The 25,204-nt window shown below is 35.1% G+C and overlaps 1 protein-coding gene across 3 annotated transcripts in view; it reads left to right on the top strand.

The window, feature by feature from the left end:
* Positions 1 to 25,204, top strand: part of NECTIN3 (nectin cell adhesion molecule 3) — a 131,405-nt gene that overhangs the window by 33,070 nt on the left and 73,131 nt on the right. For all 3 annotated transcript variants that reach the window (XM_059392007.1, XM_059392008.1, XM_059392006.1), the window contains exons 2-4: positions 5,699 to 6,040; positions 20,289 to 20,585; positions 23,556 to 23,673. In XM_059392007.1, coding sequence (XP_059247990.1) covers positions 5,699 to 6,040; positions 20,289 to 20,585; positions 23,556 to 23,673 — 757 coding nt within the window. The remainder of the gene's footprint in view (positions 1 to 5,698; positions 6,041 to 20,288; positions 20,586 to 23,555; positions 23,674 to 25,204) is intronic.

Below are 25,204 nucleotides of genomic sequence, written 5' to 3'. Positions count from 1 at the left end.
TGTGATATTAATTTGCATTTTCTAATGATGTTGAGCACCTATTCATGTGCTATTGGGTGATGTGTCTGTTCAGATATTTTGCTCATTTTTTAATTGGCTTGTTTGTTTTTTCATGAAGTTTTAGGAGATCTTTTGTATTTTATTCTTTATAGATATAAATTCTTTCAAGTTCTTTATCAGATATAAATTCTTTATCAGATATGTTCTGCAAAGTTTTTTCCCAATTAAATGGCTTGTCTTAAGAGTGTGTTTTGAAGAGTAGAAAATACTTGATGAAATCCACTCGTGCTTTTGGTAACATACCTAAGATGTATTTGCCAGTCTAAAGTCACAAAAATTTGTATTTGCATGTCCGTGTGAATTTTAAGAAAAAAAGCTTGTCAATTTTTATAAAAATTTGCTTGGATTCAGATTGGGATTGTGTTTTATCAGTAGCACAATATAGAAAAAAATTAGTATTTTAAGAATATTGAGTCTTTTAGCCTATGAGAAAAGTTTATCTTTCCATTTATTTTGGTCTTTAATTCACCTTAGCAATTTTTTATTTAAGATTTTATTTATTGGACAGATGGCAGTGAGAGAGAGACTGTAAGTAGGGGGAGTGGGAGAGGGAGAGGCAGTGAACTGTTGTCACTTTATATTTGGATTTTAGCACTTTAATGTGATCTCTAATATGAATGTCAAGTCATTTTGTTTGTTTTTGTTTTTAAATAACCCATAGAAGTTAGAGTACATGAATCATTACATTTTATTTTTCTGTCACAATTGTTTTTGAATATTTCCAAATGATTTGTGTTCTCTGTATGCTCTAAATAAATAAATTCAAATATACATGAAAAATCCAGACAGCTTTATTTTCACAGATCTAGAGTTTTCATGGGAGCTACAGGTAGGAGGGAAACACTTCTCTTTCTCTCTGAAAGGACAATTAATCAGTTAATGGTACAAATGATATGTTTTTCTTTGGTCTCTAGAGTATACAGTAGCCTGGAATACATTCTGACAATGTCAGATAGGGTCTTGCCAGATATGAAAGGTTCAAGTCTTTGCTGTTCCTTAGCCTCTTTATATTTTAGACTTACGTCATTCCTAATGATGAAGTTACTTCAGATAATTTAGGTCTTTAGAAATAAACATTTATGTTTCTTCAGTATACACTTCTGCTCTCCTGTCAAACTCCATATGGAAAAGGGGAAGAAAAGGGTAGGGGTAGTCTCAGTGTTCTGGAGACCTTGAGAAATGAGGCGTTTGAATAGTGACTTTGGATAAGAACCATGGTGGAGAAACTCTTTCTCCGCAGTTTTAAGATTCCATGGGGGTGGAAATCTTACTTAGAAGTGGTTTTTAACTTTGGGGTTTTGTCTAGGATTGGAAAGTTATACACTTATTTGCAGGGAACAGATACTTAACTTTGGCTGACTAAAACACAAAAAAGGAGATACATTATTAGAAGCTCATGGAATCTCTAAGGGAGAGCCAGATTATCAAAACTTCTTCAGGGATTTAAGGATTGAAACAATAGAAAATAGAAAATTTCCAAGTTTACTTTTGCAAAAATTACCCAGAATAATTTTGTAGAAAAATTGGAGAGTAAAAATTACTCATTATCTCCTAGATATTAAAACAAAAGATGAAAAAGAAAAACTTGATAGTTGTTAATATTTATGAGTAAAATTAAAAACGTACTAAAAATAGCCATTTGTAGTTTCTTAAATCTACTCAAGCTCTTTACTAAGGGATCAGTTTTTCTGATCAAATCTATTAAACTCTTTTCTACCTTTTATGCTGAGAGTGGATTTCCCTATTTAAATACTGTAGAATATATTTACATGTTATAAATACGTTTTTGAGTCAGTGGATTCTTTTTTTTCTTTTTCCTGTCTCCAAATAGTCCCCTTCATTAATGGTGGCTCACTAGGCCATAGTTCTTACCAGTTGAAAGGAAATATAATTTAGCATAATCCCTCCCAGGTTATTCTGATACCTAATGTCTTGGTGATCAGTTTGCTATAACAAAGCACTATGGACTGGGTGGCTTAAACAACAGATACTTATTTTTCACAGTTTTGGAAACTGAGAAGTCCAAGATCAAGGTGTGAGCAGATTCCATTCCTGATGAGGACCCTCTTCTTGACTTGAAGACAGACACTTGCTTTGTCCTCACATAGTAGAAAGAGAGAGAGCTTGTCTTTCTTCCTTTTCTTGTATGTCACCATAGGGGCTCTACCCTCAATACCTCATATATCTGATTACCACACAAGGGCCCCATCTATAGACATTATCACTTTAGAGATTAGGGCTGCAATAAAAAAATTTGGGGAAGTGCAAATACTCAGTCCGTAACACCTTATCCTATCTCTTTTCCATTTCCACCTGAGGAGAATTTAATTCTGCTTATTCTTATTTTTAATTTGCTATTATTGTGAACATTACTTATAAATGATTTTGACATCAAAGAGGAACACAAAGTAAAAACTGAAAGTTCTTCCCTAAATCCTCAGTATCCTACTCTCTAGGAATAACTAATGTTGCTTGCCAGAATATACAAAGTTATTGTCAGTATATGTGCACACACGTGTGCCTGTTTTTTACATTTTGATCTTCAGTCGTGTTTGTGTTTAGTGTGAAGCAGGGATCCATTTCCAAGTATTTAGCTCTTGTCCTTTCAGCATCTTGATTAATTCATTATTTCCCCGCTCATAGAAAAATATTGTTGTATATCAGTACAATATATATAATAGTACTGATAAATTTATAGGTCAGTTTGTATACTTTAAATTGTTTTCAGATACTAATAGTAAGCTTTTTATTATTTTTACTTTAGCATTTCCCCTCCCTCCTACTGGACCATTGATGTTTTAGAAATATTTCTTAGCTATTGTTCCTAGTCTTGTTTCAAGAATTTTTATCAGAAATTTCATTGCAGTTGCATTTGTGGTATGGGGCGATATGATGTCTAAATAGCATTAATTTTTCCTACAGGAATATGGCACATGTTACATTTATTCAAGTCAATTGCTCAGGTTTATTAGTTCTTCACAACTTTCTTCATGGGCATTTGAAATATTAATGTTTTACAGATACTGTTTTTTCTGTAATAAATTTGTAAAGATTATCACCTATCCTAACATGTTGATTATATATTTTTAATGTATTTTGCATATTTTATATGCACCCATATTTTATATGCACCCTTTACTTGGCCGCCTTAGATTTTTCAGTTAACAGGTTTTTCGAATAATAATTCTGTCTGTTTCTTTCTAATGCTTTACCTTCCCTCTTTCTCTTTCTCTTTCTTTCTACATCATTGCGCTGGAATTTCCGTTTTCATTTGAACAGTGATAATGATACTGCACCATTTTGTCTTGATCTTTTTTAATAGCAATGCCCCCTTTTTCTAGTGTTGATGATGGCCACTGATTTGAGAAGAATCTACTTAATTATTAAGAATCCTTTTTTCCGGGCACCTCCGTGGCTCAGTGGGTTAAAGACCTGCCTTCAGCTCAGGTCACGATCTCAGGGTCCTGGGATCAAGGCCCACATCGGGCTTTCTGTTCAGCAGGGAGCCTGCTTCCTCCTCTCTCTCTGCCTGCCTCTCTGCCTACTAGTGATCTGTCTCTCTGTCAAATAAATAAATAAAATCTTTAAAAAAAAAAAATCCTTTTTTCCGATAGGGAGAGGGTGGTTGGGTTACGGACATTGGAGAGGGTATGTGCTATGGTGAGGGCTGTGAAATGTATAAGCCTGATGACTCACAGATGGGGCATTATATGTTACATTGTATGTTAATTAAAATTATATTACATATTTATATTTATATATTAATCTATTTTATATATTTTATATATAAATAATTTTTATATTTATATATTTATATAACTTGTATTTATATGAATTTTATGTACAAAATTACTTATATATAAACAATTCTATATTATACATTATATGTTAATAAAAATTTATGAAAATCCTTTTTTCCTCAGTTGTTAGAGTTTTTTAAAAATTCAGATAATGAATGCTAAATTTTATAAAATGCCTTTTCAACCTCAAATGAGGAAGTCAATGTGAGCTTTCATTGTGATAGTTTAAAAATCTCTTTATATTCTTGGAATTTCCTACTTCATCATATGTCTTTTTCTTTAAACAAAAAGCTGGGTATTATTTCATAACATATGAAAAATTTAATATTCATAAATTGTCCTTTTATGTGTATATTCTGGTTTAGTACTAGACTTACGATAGCTTGCTAAAATACATTACAGTACTTATAATATTTATATATTAACTTAGTAATTATCTACACTTGAAAGCATGGTAAAACACAGTGGCAAATTTTGATGTCTCGGTACTTTTTTGGGGCAATGGTTAAAAAACCCTTTTCTTCCTTAACTGTTAAGTATAGTCACTGTGAATTGTCTATCCTTTTTCGTAATATATCTCCTAAATGGTACAATTCACTCTCTTGTTTGTTTACTTCTTTTTTAAAATTCATTTACAATTTGGATGGCATAGTTTGCCTAGTTTTTTATTTATATTTTATATATCATTTATGTTGTTTTCATCCCAAAAAGGGTTAGTGGAAATAATAATTTGTGAAGTTTTTGTTGTTGTTTAGAACTCTTTAAACATGTTTAAATACATTTTTCTTGTTTACTTTTTAAGTGATACTCTCTACATTTTTGTATTTATTTAAAAATATCAATAAGACCTTAAATTTCAAAGATACTATTTGTGCAGTGTATTGTTTTTACAGTTTGTAAAAACTGTAAAGTTTGTTTGAGTGTTTATACTGGTTTACTTCTGAATTTGAATATTTATTTTATCAGTACATATGAGTCATAAACTCTCCAAGGGCTTTATATATATGTTCTAATATACTTGTCGATCAGTAACATCTTGCTTGACTTTAGTATTCATAAATATTGGTCTTATTTATTCTAAAATAATTTAGATTTGGACCACGGAAGTCAGTATTACAAGGGAGAAATTTGATGTCATTTCATTTTAACTTTTGCTTATGGAATTATTTTTCTTCATGCATGAAATAGAAAAAAATTGATTTCACATTTACATAATTTTTTAAATTAATGTTTTCTAGTAGTGATCTATCTTAAATGAAGTTTTTTAATAGAGATTCTTGATAGAGGAATCCTCCAGAAGATACTTTGGTAATATATTTGGTTTGGCAGATCCTGCATGTATTAGTGATCTATTACAAATTATAAATTACTCTAAAATTCAGTGGCTTTTAAACGACATGCATTTATTATCTCTCTTTGTGTCAGAAATTCATGCATGGCTCAGCTGGGTTCTATGCCTGAGTCTTTCACAACACTGCAGTCAGAGGTGTCAGGGCTGGGATCTCATCTGGAGGCTTAACTGGGGAATGATCTCCTTCCAAGCTTATTCTCGGCCCAATGTAGTGCTTTTCCCACTGCGACACATATTGACAGGTATTTGATTTATTTGAGAGTCACTCTTTGGGTCTAACATTCAGCCCCAGGAACATCTACCTCTTTTGAGCTCTTCCTGTTATTTAGTCATAAATGTATGTGTGTATGTGAATGTGCATGGACATGCAGGTGAGCATCTATAGAAGGGTAAGTGGGAGGGACAGAGAGAAACAAGCAGGGAGGGAGAATGATCATATGTTAGTATAACTTTTTTCTATTTTTAAGAACTATTTTTTCCCCCATAGGTGCCTTAGCTGGGCCAATTATTGTGGAGCCACATGTCACAGCAGTATGGGGAAAGAATGTTTCATTGAAGTGTTTAATTGAAGTAAATGAAACTATAACACAGATTTCATGGGAGAAGATCCATGGCAAAAGTTCACAGACTGTTGCAGTTCATCATCCTCAGTATGGATTCTCTGTTCAAGGAGAATATCAGGGAAGAGTCTTATTTAAAAACTATTCACTTAATGATGCGACAATTACTCTACATAACATAGGATTTTCTGATTCTGGAAAATACATATGCAAAGCTGTTACATTCCCGCTTGGAAATGCTCAATCCTCTACAACTGTAACTGTATTAGGTAGGTATGCTTGAATTGTATATTTTGGTGGTACTGGCAAGGATTATAATAAAATTTTTTTTAAGATTTTAAAATAATTAACTGTATATACATAAGCCTAGATTTGAAATAATTCAGATATGATTTTTCAAGTGTTTTCTTAAAAATCTGTGATTCTCTGCTCTCTCAATTTAAACAAAATTTTGTATCTACCTACCTATCTGTGTAATGCTGTGTGGTTCTTAGTTATTTTACTTTTTTCATGAAAGATTGGTTTTTAATTACAATACTAAAATGCTGAGTGTTTTTGAATTTTCAGTATTCTTTCTCAAAATTTCAAACTTTAAATTTCCATTTTTAAATAAGCTTGTCCATTTATTTAAATGACTGTTGTCTTAGAGCCATTGATATATTTCCATGTTTCTGAAATCAGATTTTACGTCTGCCACTGTGGATTTCATAGCTGTTTGATCCTTGGGCCTTTGCTTCTAATCAGCAGTCTTCTGCTTTTTCCTTTCTCATAACTTAAAATTTATGGAGGAATTTAAAATGAGCTTATTATTGTTAAGATAGCCACTTGCAGTGAAAGGTATACTAATTTGGAAATACTGGCTTGTATTTTTAGAATACCAGAGTAAAGATTAAGGAGTAATAGCAACCTTAGCATTTTCCAATCAAAGTAGGACTCCTTTAACAGGCAGTCTTTGCATCTGCCTGTTTGTCTCTTGGGGACTTGGTTGGATCTGCTGATAGCTCCCCTCCTCAACCCTCCTTCTTCACTTTCCTTCTGGGTGTTACACCCTAGTGAAAAGCACTTTGTGCTCCTCACTTGGTCTTAGTGTCTGCTTCCAGAGCAGCAAACAAATGCACTGCCCCTAATATTTAAAGGCATTATTTCAGGGTCTCTGACATGCAGGAAAGCCATTTTGTTCAGCTCTTGTCAGATATTTTTTCATGTTGAGAGATACTACTTAAAAATTGAAATTAAATTAAATATTTGAGAATTTCATATGTTTATGACAATGCCTGAACACCTGTGGGAAAATATAACTCATGTTTATGAAAGATACTTTTGAGAAACTTTGACTAGAAGGCAGGGAGCATTGGGTGTTATACACAAACAATGAATCCTGGAACACTGAATCAAAAACTAATGATGTACTGTATGGTGACTAACATTAACATTACAAAAAAAAAAAGAAGAATAGGTCCAGAAACAAACAAAACAAAAAAGAAGGCAAAAATAAATACCTGAAAAATCAAGTGCAGGCCATCAGGGTTAAAAAAGGTCATAAAAAAAGTTCAATGGCTAGAAAACAGTAGTTTTGTATGGAAGAGGGAACCCATTGGAGTAAGGGGTTTTTTTGCTTTAAATTCTAGTAATTGCCCCTAAATTATCAGTGATTTAAAACTGAGGAGTGTTTATAGTATAAGACTAGTCATGATCTTCACCACGCCTATGTATCTAGCTTCATCTATTTCATCTCTTTCTCCACTTTACAACACAAATAATCATGATGAACTATTTGTAGTTCTGATAATACCGGTTTTTGTTTTACATGTGTTTTTCTTTCTTCTTGGATTGCTTTCTTTTTCTTCCTGTCTTCCTAGTTCTTATATTTAACTGCTATTTATCAAACCACATCCTTTTAGAAAGCCATTGTTGAAATATATACCCACTTGCAGTTTGATTTTCTTTCTTTCTTTCTTTTTTTTGGCTCTTTTGCCATTTTTTCTTGAGCTTATCTATTGCAGCAGTTACCATACTGTTTGTTGTGTCTTTTCTACATTATAAACACATGGTGGACTACAGCTCTGTACTTTTAAATTTAACTTTATCTCTAAGGCCTACAAGAATTCCTGGTATACAGCAGCCATACACCATGAGTGTTATTTAAGTAGGGTATAGGAATGGATTGGTAAAACTTAGTAGTATACAAAAGTTGTATAGAAAAACAGTTGAACCAGTCGTTGAATTTTGGATAGATTTGGGGTAAGCAGAGGGAAGTAAGTATAGGGAGAATAAATGAGCCAGTGTGGGGAGGCAGAAAACAATATACAATAAGGCAGAGTTCTTTTTAGCATCAGTGTTGTTGACATTTTGGGCTGGAATTCTTTGCTCTAGTGAGCTGTCCTGTCCATTGTAGACTGTTTGGCAATGTCTGTGGAGACATTCTAAGTTATCGTCACTGAAAGACTGCTGCTAGCATCTGGTGGGTCTTTCAGTGTTGATAACTTAGAATGTCTCCAGATATTGCCAAGGGTCCTCTGGAAGAGGAGAGGAGAGATCACTCATTGTTGAGCGATTAGTGAAATCACTCATTAGTGGAATCACTGAATAATTTTTTGATTGTTCAGAGGATTTATGTAAAGTACAAGAACTAAAGGCTAGAAAGTTTGAGTAGGACTGCATTAAAGTAACTTGAATGTTATAATGGAGAATTTGAGCTTTGTATTACCTGAAATGCCAAATTTGTATAAGATATTGTACTTCTTGCCTCCCTTCTTCTACCCTCAGACTCCTACTATGTAAAGTGTGGTTGCTGAACTGGCAGCATTGGCATCACTTGGGAGTTTATTAGAAATATAGGATTTGGGGTCCCTCTCAAACTTATTGAATGATAAGTCTACATTTTAGCAGGATTTCTAAGTGATTTGTATACAGAATGAAGTTTGAGAAACACTGGTTTGATCACCTTCTTACCTTGCTTAGAGGGATATTTAAGTCATAATAGACTAGATTTAGGGAGTAATGTGATAAAAGTTATGATTTATGAAGGTCAGTTAGGTGTTTTGATGGATTGAAATGAAGAGGTCCGAGGGGGAGGAGTCAAGATGGCAGAGGAGTAGCAGGCTGAGATCATATCAGATAGCAGGAGATCAGCTAGGTAGTTTTTCAAACCTTTCTGAACACCTACAAATCCAACAGGAGATCAAAGAGAAGAAGAGCAGCAATTCTAGAAACAGAAAATCGACCACTTTCTGAAAGGTAGGACCTGCGGAGGAGTGAATCCAAAGCGACAGAAAGATAGACTGCAGGGGGAGAGGCCAGCTCCCAGCAAGCAGGGGAGCAACAGAGCACAAAATCAGAACTTTTAAAAGTCTGCTCCACTGAGGGACATGGCTCCAGAGGCTAAGCCAACTTGAAGCCCACTTGGGGGCGGTGTGGTCTCAGATCCCATGGGGTCACAGAAGAATCAGGGGTGTCTTAGTGTTGCCGAGCTCACAGGTATTAGAGCAAGGAAGCTGGCAACAGAGACAGAGCTGAGGAGTGAGCTCTCAACTTGGAGTTACCTTAAACTGTGATCCGTGGCACAGTCAGGCCACTGCTCTTTGAGCAGGGACTCCAGAAGATCCGGGGAGGCCACCATTTTCATTCCCGTTCTCCAGAGCTCTACAGAAAGCCTTCAGGGAACAAAAGCTCCCAAAAGTCAACCAGAGCAGATTACTTAGCCTAGCCACTAGTAAGGGCAGTGCAATTCTGCCTCCTGCAATGACACTTGAGAATCACTACAACAGGCCCCTCCCCCAGATGATCAGCAAGAAATCTAGCCAAGACCAAGTTCACTTATCAAGAACAGCAGAATTCCAGAGGAGGAGAAAGCAAGGCATGGAATTCATGGCTTTGTCCTCATTATTCTTTAGTCTTGCAAAGTTAATTTTTTAAATTTTATTTTTTTCTATATGCTAATTTTTTTAAACTTTTACCCTTTCCTCTATTAACGTTTTAAAACTAGTTTATCTTAACAACACCTTTCATAAAAAAGATCTTTCTGAACCTTCATTATTATACTCATATTTTATCCTTCATTGTATCTAACTAGAGTTCAGAATGATGATTCTCAAGGTGCTAGCCGGGCTCGAAAAAGGCATGGAAGATATTAGAGAAACCTGTCTGGAGAAATAAAAGCCCTTTCTGGAGAAATAAAAGAACTAAAATCTAATCAAGCTGAAATCAAAAAGCTATTAATGAGATGCAATCAAAAATGGAGTCTCTTACTGCTAGGATAAATGAGGCAGAAGAGAGAATTAGTGATATAGAAGACCAAATGACAGAGAATAAAGAAGCTGAGTAAAAGAGAGACAAACAACTACCGAACCATGAGGGGAGAATTGGAGAGATAAGTGATACCATATGATGAAACAACATTAGAATAATTGGGATTCCAGAAGAAGAGGAAAGAGAGAGGGGAGCAGAAGGTATATTGGAGAGGATTATTGTAGAGAATCTCCCTAATATGGCAAAGGGAACAAGCATCAAAATCCAGGAGGTGCAGAGAACCCCCTCAAAATCAATAAGAATAGGTCCATGCCCCATCATCTAATAGTAAAATTTACAAGTCTTAGTGACAAAGAGAAAATTTTGAAAGCAGTTCGGGACAAGAAGCCTATAACATACAATGGTAAAAATATTAGATTGGCAGCGAACTTATCCACAGAGACCTGGCAGTCCAGAAAGAACTGACATGATATATTCAGAGCACTAAATGAGAAGAACATGCAGCCAAGAATACTATACCCAGCTAGGCTGTCATTGAAAATAGAAGGAGAGATTAAAAGCCTCCAGGACAAACAAAAACTAAAAGAATTTGTAAATACCAAACCAGCCCTACAGGAAATATTGAAAGGGATTCTCTAAGCAAAGAGAGAGCCTAAAAGTAGTAGACCAGAAAGGAATAGAGATAATACACATTAATAGTCACCTTACAGGCAATAAAATGGCACTATATTCATATGTCTCAATAGTTACCCTGAATGTAAATGGACTAAATGCCCCAATCAAAAGACACAGGGTATCAGAATGGATTAAAAAAACAAAACCCATCAATATGCTGTCTACAAGAAACTCATTTTAGACCCAAGGACAACTCCACATTTAAAGCGAGGGGGTGGAAAACAGTTTACCATCCTAATAGACATCTAAAGAAAGCTGGGGTGGCAATGCATATATCAGATCAATTAGATTTTAAGTCAAAGACTATACTAAGAGATGAGGAAGGACACTATATCATACTCAAAGGGTTTGTCCAACAAGAAGGCCTAACAATTTTCAATACCTATGCCCCTAACATGGGAGCAGCCAACTATATAAACCAATTAATAACAAAATCGAAGAAACACATCGACAAAAATACAATAATAGTAGGAGACTTTAACAACCCCCTCACTGAAATGGACAGATCATCTAAGCAACAGAACAACAAGGAAATCAAGGCCTTTAATCACACACTGGACCAGATGGACATCACACATAGATTGAGAACATTCCATCACAAAGCAACAGAATAAACATTCTTCTCTAGTGCACATGGAACATTCTCCAGAATAGATCACATCCTGGGTCACAAATCAGGTCTCAACCGGTATCAAAAGATTGGGATCATTTCCAGCATTTTTTCAGACCACAATGCTCTGAAGCTGGAACTCAATTTCAAGAGGAAATTTGGAAAGAACACAAATACATGGAGACTAAACTGCATTCTTCTAAATAATGAATGGGTCAACCAGGAAATTAAAGAAGAATTGAAAAAAATCATGGTAACAAATGATAATGAAAACACAACGGTTCAAAATCTGTGGGACACAGCAAAGGAAGTCCTGAGAGGAAAATATATAGCAATCCAAGCCTTTCTCAAGAAACTAGAAAGGTGGCTTTCCAGATGGCTTCCCATCTGGAAAGAAACAACCTAAGTCTACACCTAAAGGAGCTGGAGAAAGAACAGCAAAGAAAACCTAAACCCAGCAGGAGAAGAGAAATAAAGATCAGAGCAGAAATCAATGAAATAGAAAGCAAAAGAACAATAGAACAAATCAATGAAACTATGAGCAACTATATGCCAGCAATTAACAATGTGGAAGAAATGGAGGCATTGCTAGAGACGTATAAACTACCACAACTGAACCAGGAAGAAATAGAAAACCTGAACAGACCCATAACCAATAAGGAGATTGAAGCAGTCATCAAAAATCTCCCAACAAACAGACCAGGGCCAGATGGCTTCCCAGGAGAATTCTACCAAACATTGAAAGAATTAATTCCTATTCTCCAGAAACTGTTCCAAAAAATAGAAATGGAAGGAAAACTTCCAAACACATTTCATGAGGCCAGCATTACCTTGATCCCAAAACCAGACAAAGATCCCATCAAAAAAGAGAATTACAGACCAGGATCCTTGATGAACACAGATGTGAAAATTCTCACCAAAATACTAGCCAGTAGGATCCAACAGTACATTAAAAGGATTATTCATCAAGACCCAGTGGGATTTATCCCAGGGCTGCAAGGTTGGTTCAACATCTGCAAATCAATGAATGTGATAGAATACATTAATAAAGAACAAGAACCATATGACACTTCCAATAGATGCTGAAAAAGCATTGACAGAATACAGCATCCTTTCCTGATCAAAATTCTTCAAAGTGTAGGGATAGAGGGTACATACCTCAATATCATCAAAGTCATCTATGGAAAACTAATAGCGAATATCATTCTCAATGGAGAAAAACTGAGAGCTTTTCCCCTAAGGTCAAGAACACGGCAGGGATGTCCATTATCACCACTGCTATTCAACATATTACTAGAAGTCCTAGCCTCAGTAATCAGACAACAAAAAGAAATTAAAGGCATCCAAATCGGCAAAGAAGGAGTCAAACTATCACTCTGAAAATGATATGATCCTTTATGTGAAAACCCCAAAAAGACTCAAATCTGCTAGAACTTGTACAGGAATTCAGTAAAGTATCAGGATATAAAATCAGTGCACAGAAATCAGTTGCATTTCTTTACACCAACAAGAAGACTGAAGAAAGAGGAATTAAGGAGTCCATCCCATTTACAATTGCATCCAAAACCATAAGATACCTAGGAATAAACCTAACCAAAGAGGAAAAGAATCTATACTCAGAAAACTATAAAGTACTCATGAAAGAAATTGAGGATGACACAAAGAAATGGAAAGATGTTCCATGCTCATGGATTGGAGGAACAAATATTGTGAAAATGTCTATGCTACCTAAAACAATCTACACATTTAATGCAATCCCTATCAAGATCCTATCCATTGTTTTCAAAGAAATGGAACAAATAATCCTAAAATTTATATGGAACCCGAAAAGACCTTGAATAGCCTCAGGAATGTTGAAAAAGAAAGCCAAAGTTGGTGGCATCACATCCCAGACTTCAAGTTCTATTACAAAGCTGTCATCGTCAAGACAGTATGGTACTGGCCCAAAAACAGACACATCGATCAATGGAACAGAATAGAGAGCCCAGAAATAGACCCTCAATTCTATGGTCAACTAATCTTTGACAAAACAGGATAGAATGTCCAATGGAAAAAAGATAGCCTCTTTAACAATCGGTGTTGGGAAAATTGGACAGCCACATGCTGTCCTTACACCACACATGAAAATAGACTCAAAATGGATGAAGGACCTCAGTGTGAGAAAGGAATCCCTCAAAAGCCTTGAAGAGAACACAGGTAGCAACCTCTTTCACCTCAGCCGCAGCAGTTTCTTCCTAGGAACATTGCCAAAGGCAAGGGAAGCAAGGGCAAAAATGAACTTTTAGGACTTCATCGAGATCAAAGGCTTCTACACAGCAAAGGAAACAGTTAACAAAACCAAAAGACAACTGACAGAATGGGAGAAGATACTTGCAAACGACGTATCAGATAAAGGGTTCGTATCTGGGGCACCTGGGTGGCTCAGTGGGTTAAACTTCTGCTTTCAGCTCAGGTCATGATCTCAGGGTCCTGAGATCGAGCCCTGCATCGGGCTGTCTGCTCAGCAGGAAGCCTGTTCCTCCCCCTCATCTCTCTCTCCCTCTGTCAAATAATTAAATACAATTTTAAAAAAAGAAAAAAAGGTTAGTATCCAAAATCTATGAAGAACTTATCAAACTCAACACCCAAAGAACAAATAATCCAATCACGAAATGGGCAGAGGACATGAACAGACATTTCTGCAAAGAAGACATCCAGATGGCCAACAGACACATGAAAAAGTGATCCACGTCACTCGGCATCAGGGAAATACAAATCAAAACCACAATGAGATACCATCTCTCACCAGTCAGAATGGCTAAAATTAGCAAGTCAGGAAATGACACTTGCTGGTGAGGATGCGGAGAAAGGGGTACCCTCCTACACTGTTGGTGGGAGTACAAGCTGGTGCAACTACTCTGGAAAACAACATGGAGGTTCCTCAAAAAGTTGGAAATAGATCTACCATACGACCCAGTATTTGCAATACTGGGTATTTACCGTAAAGATACAAACGTAATGATCCGAAGAGCCATGTGCGCCCAGATGTTTATAGCAGCGATATCCACAATAGCCAAACTATGAAAAGAACCTAGATGTCCATCAATAGATGAATGGATAAGGAAGATATGGTGTATAGATAGAGATATATATACAATTGAATATTATGCAGCCATCAAAGAAATGAAATCTTGCCATTTGTGACGACATGTATGGAACTAGAGGGTGTTATGCTTATCGAAATACATCACTCAGAGAAAGACAATTATCATATCTCCATGATATGAGGAAGTTGAGAGGCAATGTGGGGGGTTTGAGGGATACAAAAAGAACAAATTAAACAAGATGGCATCGGGAGGGAGACAAACCATAAGAGACTCTTAAACAAATGAGGGTTGGGACACCTAGGTGGCTCAATGGGTTAAGCCTCTGCCTTCCGCTCAGGCCACTATTCCAGGGTCCTGGGATCGAGCCCTGCATCAGGCTCTCTGCTCAGCGGGGAGTTTGTTACCCTTCCTCTCTCTGCCTGCCTCTCTGCCTACTTGTGATCTCTGTCAAATAAATAAAAATAAAAATCTTTTTAAAAAAAAGAAAACAAAAAAAAAAATGAGGGTTGCCAGGGCGAGGGGGTTAGGGAAAGGTTGTGGTAGGGTTATGGACATGGGGGAAGGCATGTGCTATGGTGAGTGCTGTGAAGTCTGTAAATGTGGCAGTTCACAGACCTGTACCCCTGGGTCTAATAATACATTATATGTTAATAAATAAATAAAAATTTTTTAAAAAATAAAGAAATGAAGAAGTCCTAAAATCTTAATCCTTCAGTCATGTGGCCATGAAAGCTTGAAATTAATTTTCTGATTTCCGCCACTTGAGGGAAGAAGGGAGCTATTACAAAGGAATATCTGTCAAGACTTTGTAACTGATTGGATACAAGAAACATGGGAGGTTTGAGCATAAAAAGGTTTCCAGCCTTTGTGATTGTGTAAGTTATATTAGTATAAATTCCAGTGGGCATGTCTGAATGAAATCCAGGTGTTGGGATTGGATGGCTAAGATAATGAGATCAGCATTGTCTTTATTGAGTTTGAAGATATATAGGCAAACAGTACCAGACAGGTGGTTAGAAACTATGGAATCAAGCCTTGTATGAAAAAGGAAGGAAATTAGAGATTATGTAGATAGTAGTTTTGTATCAGATAAACGTTTCTAAGGGAGATGCAAATAGTAACTGACACCCAGTATTTATTGGGGCGGAGGTCAGAAGAAATTGAAATGAAGAACTCTAAGAGAGCTTTGAGGAAAACTCTGGCAAAGTAATACTACTTATATCAGGAGAAGATAAAATTTTTAAGATTATTTTAGCAGCTTTTTCTTTTTTCCACAGTGAGAATTAAGCTTTTTACAAAATGATTTGAACAACCGTGTTTTTTTTTTTTTTTTTTTTTTGGCTTTCCTAAGAATGGTACACAGCTAGTATTCTTTTTTTTTTTTAAGATTTTATGTATTTATTTGACAGAGAGAGATCACAAGTAGGCAGAGAGGCAGGCAGAGAGAGAGAGAGGAGGAAGCAGGCTCCCTGCTGAGCAGAGAGCCCAATGCGGGACTGGATCCTAGGATCCTGAGATCATGACCTGAGCCGAAGGCAGCGGCTTAAGGCACTGAGCCACCCAGGCGCCCAGTGGTACACAGCTAGTATTCTTAAAGTATAGCCTAGAAGGCAATTCATTACTTAGAACAGGTACCTTAAGGCATTATTAGTACTTAATTCTTTTTGAAAAGAATGCTAATAACTGTGTCAAAGTTTGAAATTCTACCAAATTGGTCAAAGAGAATGGCAAATAAAAAATTTAGCCTATCGATTACATGGTAACATTAGAATTTCAGTGGAGTGGTAGTAATAGAAATCAAATTAAGGGAATGTGATATAACAAAAAAGCTTTGGGAAAATTTAACAACAAATGCCCCACAGTAGAACAGTTGTTTTGCAATTGCTTAGTTCTCTTGATGGGATATTTTATAGCTATTAAAATTATGGTTAAGAGAAGTGTTGCTGTGGGTGGAAAGAACCAAAAAATTGTACGTATGCCATGATTATTACATCCATATAGAAACTAGAAAAAGAGAAGTGGAAGATGATAATAATTGCATTAGGGTATTGTAGTTGTGCCTAATTTTTTCCCTGTTTTCCCAATTTTTAGAAATACTGCTTTTGCAATAAAAATACAGACTTCCATTATATGTTGGGTAACTGAACATAATTTAAAAAAAAAAATAGATTTCCATTGCTGTAGATGATGGAATAGCAGGGACTGGATTTGCCCTCTCTCTGAGAACAAGAAACCAGGCAAATAAGAAACAGTTTTAAGAAACAGTTTTTTGTTATTGGACAATAGGCCATGTAAGATTATGATCCCTGAAAGAAGGAAAACAAACAAGGTGAGTCCGTATAATGTTCTGGCTTCCACCTTAGTCAGTTTTCAGAGTACAACTCAGTGACAAGGATTTGAAGCAGAGATCGATGGTATTAGGGAGTAAAAGAGAAATTCTGGAATTCAGGGAGGACAGGTGATTAGAATTTGTGGAGCAGAATACTGGAAAGCAGAGAGCATCAGAGAGAGTGTGTGTGTTTTAGAGATCTACAGAGGGCCCCTTTAAAGTCTTTGGATTAGTATTGATCTGTGTTGATGGAGAGGAATCTTGAGGTTGGGAAAAGAACCACCGGAAAGCATTAGATCTAACTAACAATCCTGATGTTCACACAGAACTAGGAAAACCATGTTACCTCCATTCAGAGTATAGAGGGCTTTGATAGCATCTTTTTTTTTTTTTTTTTAACAGATTTTATATACTTGACGAGAGAGAGATCACAAGTAGGCAGAGAGACGGGAAGCAAACTACCCTCCCAGCAGAGAGCCCGATGCAGTGCTCTATCCCAGGACCATGAGATCATGACCTGAGCTGAAGGCAGAGGCTTAACTCACTGGGCCACCCAAGCGCCCCCTTTGATAGCATCTTAAGAGCAAGCAGCAGCAAAACAACTAGACAGTGAAGGTTACAGGAAAGTTAACCAAAATATTGAGGTCTATGAGAAAAGTAACTTTGGAAAGCTAATAAAGTCTACAACCAGGAGATTGATTCCTTCAGAAGAAACAGAAATGTAACTTTTTTTTTTTTTCAAGATTTATTTAGAGAACACAGGTAGACAGAGCACCAGGCAGAGGGAGAAGGAGAAGCAGGCTCTCTGCTGAGCAGGGAGCCCAACATACTGTGCTGGATCCCAGGACCCTAGGATCATGACCTGAGTCAAAGGCAGCCACTTACCTGCCTGAGCCACCCAGGCGCCTGCAGAAATATAACTTAAAATTGACTTTAAAATAAATTTTTAAGTTCCTCAAAGATAAAAAAAAAAAGTTAGTGATGGTGTAAGTTGTTCAAAACAACTCTCCCATGGGTGTGAAATAAAATACCACTGAAAGCTTCAAGGAAGTAAAAACAAGTGAGAAATATTAGTAGATTAAGTCTAGGAGAAGGTAAAAATAGAAATAAGCTTAGCACTGAAAGTTGCATGCAACCTGAGGACTTCTGATAATTTAGAAGAAACACCTGAGGTGCTTAGCTGGGATTTTGAAAGCCTTAAAGAAGCAAGAGACAGATTTCTAAGTGTAGTTCTGCTAAGATGGGGGATGTCTAATAACCCTTCTCTTATTCATCTGCTATCCAGAGGCTTACATTTTTAGAATAGTGGGAAATTAGTAGAAGTAAACCAGCCTTCTAATAGACTTACAGGTTTATAATGACCTGAGTGGTTTGATCTTAAAATCAGGAGGCCCTAGACTGGTTAGTGATTTCAGGAGTTTAGCAGAAGAAAACTCAGATCTTTTCTGGAGGAAAATTATCTTTATTCTAGACCTCACAGTATTTCTATCTTAATTATTCAAACACAGGCTTATAGTTTTCTGGAATACAAGTAAAGAAGAACCCACAAGTAGCAGGCAGCACAAATAAGACAACAGAAACAGACATTCAAAGATATAGGTTGTTGGAATTATCAGACACAGCCTATTAAACAGCATCGTTTAACATTTGAAGAGTTAAGTCAATCTATAAAATTTCTGCAGAGAACAAGAAACTATAAAAAAATGACACAGTAATTGGCCTTGAAGTAGAGAAGTAATTTTTAGTGTATAAAAGTAGTTAACCATAAAAGGGAAATTAAAAACTGGTAAATTTTAGTACAATTGAATTAAAAACTTCTCTTAATCAAAACACACTATAGGGCAAAAAGATAAGCCCTAAACTGCTAGAGGATATTTTTACCACATGTAATAAAAAAAGGGCTCTTCTTCCAAATCAGTAAGTAAAAGCAATTGGCTTTAATAGGCATTTTGCAGAAGAAATTCCAAATAGTCTATAAACATGGAAGGAACTTTAACGTCATTCATAATAAAAAATACAGTCTCAACAGTACACCATTATATGCATATAAGATGGACAAACATGAGAAGTCAAACAATACCACCTGTGGTGAGTGTCTGGACCAACAGGTGCTCTAAGATTGGTAGTAAATTCTTACTTTGGAAAGCTTTTTGGCATTATCTGGTAAAGTTGAAAATAAAAATAGTAGTAGCAATTCCACTATAAGAGACAAAGTAAAGAAATACCTGTACAAATATACCGAGATATACCAATGAGAATGTTTCTTATAAAGTTGTTTATACTAAACAGGAAATAGCACCAAAACCCAATGGTAAATAAACTGTACAGCAGTTAATAATCTGTAGAACTGCATATAAATTTAAATGGTTTTTAAAAAGTGAAAAAATCTTGAATTCTAAAATAATAAAGTCTGATTGTTCTCAAATAAATTAATCTCAGGAGCACAAAGTTGAATCGAAGAAGAACTATATAAAAATATATATAGTTTAGTACCATTCATGTAAAGTTCAGAAACAGGTAAAATATAATTGTTGTTTTACAGACTTTACATTTGTTGCTTGTAGACCTGTTATGAAAAGTAAGCAAAAATTTATTTCCAGAGTCATTATAATGATTTCATTCTTGGGCTGGTAGGTGTTAAGATCAAGGAGAGACATGCTGAGCTACCTGGGAGGTACTGTTGTTTTTATTAAGATGTATGGTGTTTACACAGATGTTTACTACAAAGTATTGATTACATGTGTTGTATGTACTCTTTCCTTTGTTATTTTACAATAATACATCTCATACAATACATTAGGAAAATATTAGTATCTCAAGTAAATTATGAAAAATATTTAGATACAAATCAAGAACAGATGGCATTAAAAATCAGTTGGAAGCTTTGAAAGTGAGACAGTTCATGAGGTAAGACTGAGGAATTTATGCAGAAAGAAACACATGAAATTTGCTGGAAAATGTGAAGAGATAGAAAGGTTATATGGAAAGTAGATGAAAGGATCTGAACATTAAGGTTACTTTCACTTGCTGAGGAGCTTTCTTATACTGGAAGAAGATAATGGGATATACATTCTAATACACATTTTAATAAACATAGCTATTATTGACATTACATTCTAACTGTATAGGTTCCATACTGGTAACTTAATTTATGTTTTTTGTAAGTGTTTTGCTGCAAAATGAAGCACTGTGTTTTAAAACTACATCTTTTCCCCTTTCAGAGTAATACTTAAACTCTTATAATGAAAATTACCCAATTTACAGGAATTTTTCATATACTAACTTCAGGGAGAACTCATCAGTCCTTATAAAGAAAAATGGTATCTCTCCTAAGGAGAACCTTCTTTAAAGTTTTCAAGTCTTGCTGAGGTTCTTGTTTGTCTTAACTCATGATCTTCTCCTTTTCCCAAGATCTAGCTGATGTTAGCATTACTTAAAAGCATGTTTAAAGCCTAGATTTTATATACATTTTCCCCTAAGTTTATGAACTATGGCTAGATATATCTTGGAAAGATATAAATATATTCTTCATTGAAATGTGACTAATTTTTTTTTTTTAATGTAAACAGTTGAACCCACTGTGAGCCTGATAAAAGGGCCAGATTCTTTAATTGATGGAGGAAATGAAACTGTAGCAGCCATCTGTATCGCAGCCACTGGAAAGCCAGTTGCACATATTGACTGGGAAGGTGATCTTGGTGAAATGGAATCCACTACAACTTCTTTTCCAAATGAAACGGCAACAATTGTCAGCCAGTACAAGCTGTTTCCAACCAGATTTGCTAGAGGAAGGCGGATTACCTGTGTTGTAAAACATCCAGCCTTGGAAAAGGACATCCGATATTCTTTCATATTAGATATACAGTGTAAGTAAACAATAACATTTGCTCTTAAACATTTTACTTTAATTTTCTTCTGTGACATAATTCTATGGCAGACTTGTTAGTTTGAATATTTAATATTCAGATATTCTTATATCTTTTCCATGTTGAAATTTTTTTCCTTAATTTTTAAAAATAGCTTTGTGGAAATTTCATTTAATCAGACCATTTCTTATTAGTTTGTGAAATTGGCAGTGACTTTAAAGTTGCTCTCCAACTTAAAATTATTTAGCCTTCTCCTTTTCAGACCTTAAAAATAGGCTGGGCTTAAGCAAATTGTGGAAATTTATACCTCAAAATGTGCAATACTTAGAGGCAAACAACTACTTTGCCAGTTCAATTAATTTCACTATTGCTCATTTTTTTTTTGATGCTACTCATGATGTTTTCAGCAAGAATCTTTTATTGTCTAAATGCATATTAATTAGTTTGAAAATCTTTGTTTTTCCAATACTATTTCTCATCTCATTTTACTGATCATGTTGTAAGATTCTCATATAATAAGACAGTATTTTAAAGACATCATTTGGATAAGGTTCAAAGGTTAGCCCATCTCCTATTTTTATTTTTTTGTTAAGGGATGTTCCCTTTTGTGTAAAGTTTGTATGTTTATATACGTATATGCATATATTTTTTTCCTGTACATTAGCTCAGTTGTTGAAACATTGTGTGGCATTTAAAAATTTTGAGCAGAAGAAAAAGTGATAATGCACGTAACTTAAGGTAAGGAAAATTAATAGGTTTTTAAAAGGACGTATTACAGTGTTCTTAGTGTTTTATTTTTTGATATGACATATATGGAATTTTAAATTGCACATATTCATTACACGGTATAATGGTTTTTAAAGCTAATTGTAAGAATCTTTTTCAACATTTATTGGGTTAAACTTCGAAGTTACCTTACATGAATGTTACTACCATTCTATTTCTAAGTGCAGATACCTTCTTTTCACTACTCTGAAGAATCCAATTAAAATTTCTGTTTTCTTTTCCTACCTTATTTTCATAGACTCTTAACTTTTTTTCCTTTTTCTTGTAAAATTCAGATCCCAATTGTAAGTACTATTAGTATTTTCCTTATATATATTTTGTCCTTCCTTATATCTAGTAATGACTGAAATTTTCTTCAATTTGTATTGGGTACATTATGCTTTTTTTGGTTGGTTGTTTGAATGAAATCCTAAATATAAAAATATTTCTCTTAATGTAAGATTTATATAATTATGGCTTAGATTTATTGTCTTGCTCCTAAAATGTTCTTAGAGTACTGGTGATTTTTTTCCCTCTTTTTAATTGGGACTTATAAAACATGTGAACAAAGTTTGAGGAGATAAAATCTTATATCCAAAGTTCAGATCTCTAAATTTGGAGGTATTATTTGGGGATACCTTACCTTAGTGTACCTATTCCCTCCTCCCAATTAAAAGAAATTAAACTCACAGAGCTCTTTATTGTTCTTTCAGCAACAATTTTTAGTACCAATTGTTAGTTACAAAAGTGTTAATTCTTGGTATTTAAGAGATAGGTATTTCTTTCTTTAAATTACTAAATAAGTAATTGTACCTTAGTAAAAGTTTAATTTTTTACCACCCTTTTTTGTAAACCTTGATTGATAATAGACCAAGCTTCCCTGACAGAATTAAACTGACCTGGTCTCTCTCTAATTTCCCATCTGGTCACTGTACTCTTTATCTAGTTTACTGTGTAACTCACAGGAGGGTCCCTGTACCATGCATAAGTGACCCTTCCTTGGGGAAGCTTTCATGACCCGTACCTCATTTGCAGTTAGGCCCTTCTTCTCTATATCATCCTATTCTTTTCCTTCTTAGTTCTCATAAGAGGCTTTAGTTTAATATTTCAAAAATATCCTCTTATTAAAAACTATTAAAAATTAATTTTATGAAAGAAAAAATTTAAAATAAAAGGGACGCCTGGGTGGCTCAGTGGGTTAAAGCCTCTGCCTTCAGCTCTGGTCATGATCCCAGGGTCCTTGGATCTAGCCCCACATTGGGCTCTCTACTCGGCGGGGAGCCTGCTTCCTTCTCCTCTCTCTCTCTCTCTCTCTGCCTGCCTCTCTGCCTACTTGTGTCTGTCAAGTTAAAAAAAATAAAATTAATAAAAAAATAAATAAATTTATGAATACAGAATCTATATGTATGCCATAAGCCTACAACAGTGCCTGCCACTTATTAGGAGTTAAAAAACAATATGATGGTTGAATGAATGATTCATATTGGATCGTATGATTTAAATGCATAAATTTATATTGCTGGTAGATATTGATAATTGCTTACTTAACAAACTATATTACACAATATTACACATGTACCAGAAGACATTTGGGTGCATTGAATGGATAAAATTGTTTTAGAACAGTTGAGGCCACAGATAACTTACTTTAGTTGATATTATAGCCTTAGAAAGTTTGTTTCACATTTCTGCTTACCCATAGAATAGTAATTAATTATAATACAGGGAACCTAATCTCTGTAATTGACTTTGTATCTCTTGGGGGATATTCTCTTTCAGATTAGACATTTCTTAAAAGACAGTGTTATATGGTTACTTGGTACTTAAATGCCATGTCTAATCAAATTAAGTAGTATAATGTATTTCCTTTGTTCATAAATCTACACTTCTCATAATAGGACTCTCATATTTTGTTCTTGGTGTTTATATGTTTGTGAATATCCTTATATTCAGTGTCCAAAATAACTAGAACTGTACGTGCTATCGTTGCCTAGTGTTTGGGAACTCATTTTCCATTCATGCACTCATTCTTTCAATCAACTAATAATTATTAACTGCTGTTTTCCACGCTGGTTTTGTATATTGACAGAAGGAAAACGATTTCTGTTCCTTTGAAGTTTAGTCATTATGTTAATGCTTTGTCATTATTTATTGCATTTATTACTAACAAAAGATAATTTGTACTGTTATGCATTTATTTTATAGATGCTCCAGAAGTTTCAGTGACAGGCTATGATGGGAATTGGTTTGTAGGAAGAAAAGGTGTTAATCTCAAGTGTAATGCTGATGCAAATCCACCACCCTTCAAATCTGTGTGGAGCAGGTAATAATGTCAGATACTTCTAAAGGGAAATTATTTAAAAGTGGAAAGTATTAAGTGCATATTTAAAGTTGTTTTTTTAAATCAGTGTAATACATGATGATAGTAATGGCTGGAAATTAAATTAAGGGTTTCTGAGTGTTCTCTGTCCCACCTCTCCCCTTCTACCCCTGCAGTTCCTTTTAGCCATTTAGCAATTCCTTCTGGTGGTTATCATTGTTGGTCTTAAATTGCTACTTCTTAATACTATCTATTGACTTCTGTTGTAATGGATGAAAATTTAACTTTATATCTACCCCTTCACACACAAAGGTGTCCATATACATATTCCTACCTTCATGAATCCCAATGAAATTAAGCCACTTTTAGTTAAACTTTGTAATCATTGTTTGCTTCCCTATGGCATGTAAGTATTATTTACTGACCATAGTATACTAGAGTTCTGTTTTCTTTTGTCTAAGATCTTGTTTTCCCTGAAGCTAATAATTCTTAGCCTCCAAAAATATCCTTATTCTCTTTATCTATGAACTTTCAAACTGTCATACTGAGGTTTTCATTTGTATTTCCCAGTATTTGGAGCCCCCTCCTTTAGTCTTAAGACTTGTATCTGTCACCTGTGTATAATTTTGTCATTTTTTTTTTTATCATTTCCCCTCCTTTTTAAAATTTGCTTTTACTAGACCTCCTATTTATTATATACAAAACGTCCTTTCTTATTTTTCAGTCTTTTGTTTTGTTTTGTTTTTCCTAGGAAATTTCCTTGATTCCCCCCCCCCCCCGTTGACTTAATTGATTTAAAACATTTTGGGGGCATATTTTTAATTTCTTTTTTCTTAAGATTGATTTATTTGAGGGATGGGGGACAAGGGAGGAGGGGGCAGACGGGGAGAGAGAGAGAAGTCCTGGCTGGGATGGGCTGAGCCAAAATCAAGAGTTGACAACTTAACTGATTGAACCACCCAGGTACCTCTATACTTTTAATTTCTAAGAGCATTTTCTTATTTCTCTTTCATTGCATTGCATTTTTTTCTTATTTGTATATGTAATGTCTTGTTTCTTCCTAGAAACACAATATTTTTAAAGATTTTATGTATTTATTTGACAGACAGAGGTCACAAGTAGGCATAGAGGCAGGCAGAAAGAGAGGAGGAAGCAGGCTCCCCGCTGAGCAGAGAGCCCGATGTGGGGCTCGATCCCAGGACTCTGGGATCATGACGTGAGCCCATGGCAGAGGCTTAAACCCACTGAGCCACCCAGGTGCCCCTAGAAACACAATATTAAAGTTATTGCCTCTTCAGAGAGTTTTTACTGCTTCTTATTTTGTCTTTTTTTCCCTTTATTTTTTAATTTTGTTGATATTCCTTAATTTCTCAGTTATCCAGTCATTTCACAGTGATGCATTGAAATATTAAAATGTATTAAAATTCTGAGTAGAAACTCTGTCTTTATAGTGGAGATTACTCATTAGTAGATACAGTTAGAGTGATCAGGTAAAGAGTTATTTTCTTGGGGAAGCTTCAGATGTCACTCAGGA

The sequence above is a fragment of the Mustela nigripes genome, chromosome 2, assembly GCF_022355385.1.
Source record: "Mustela nigripes isolate SB6536 chromosome 2, MUSNIG.SB6536, whole genome shotgun sequence".
Taxonomy (NCBI): Eukaryota; Metazoa; Chordata; class Mammalia; order Carnivora; family Mustelidae; genus Mustela; species Mustela nigripes.
Note: the sequence above shows the minus strand (reverse complement) of the source record. Positions and strands in the feature narration are given on the sequence as shown.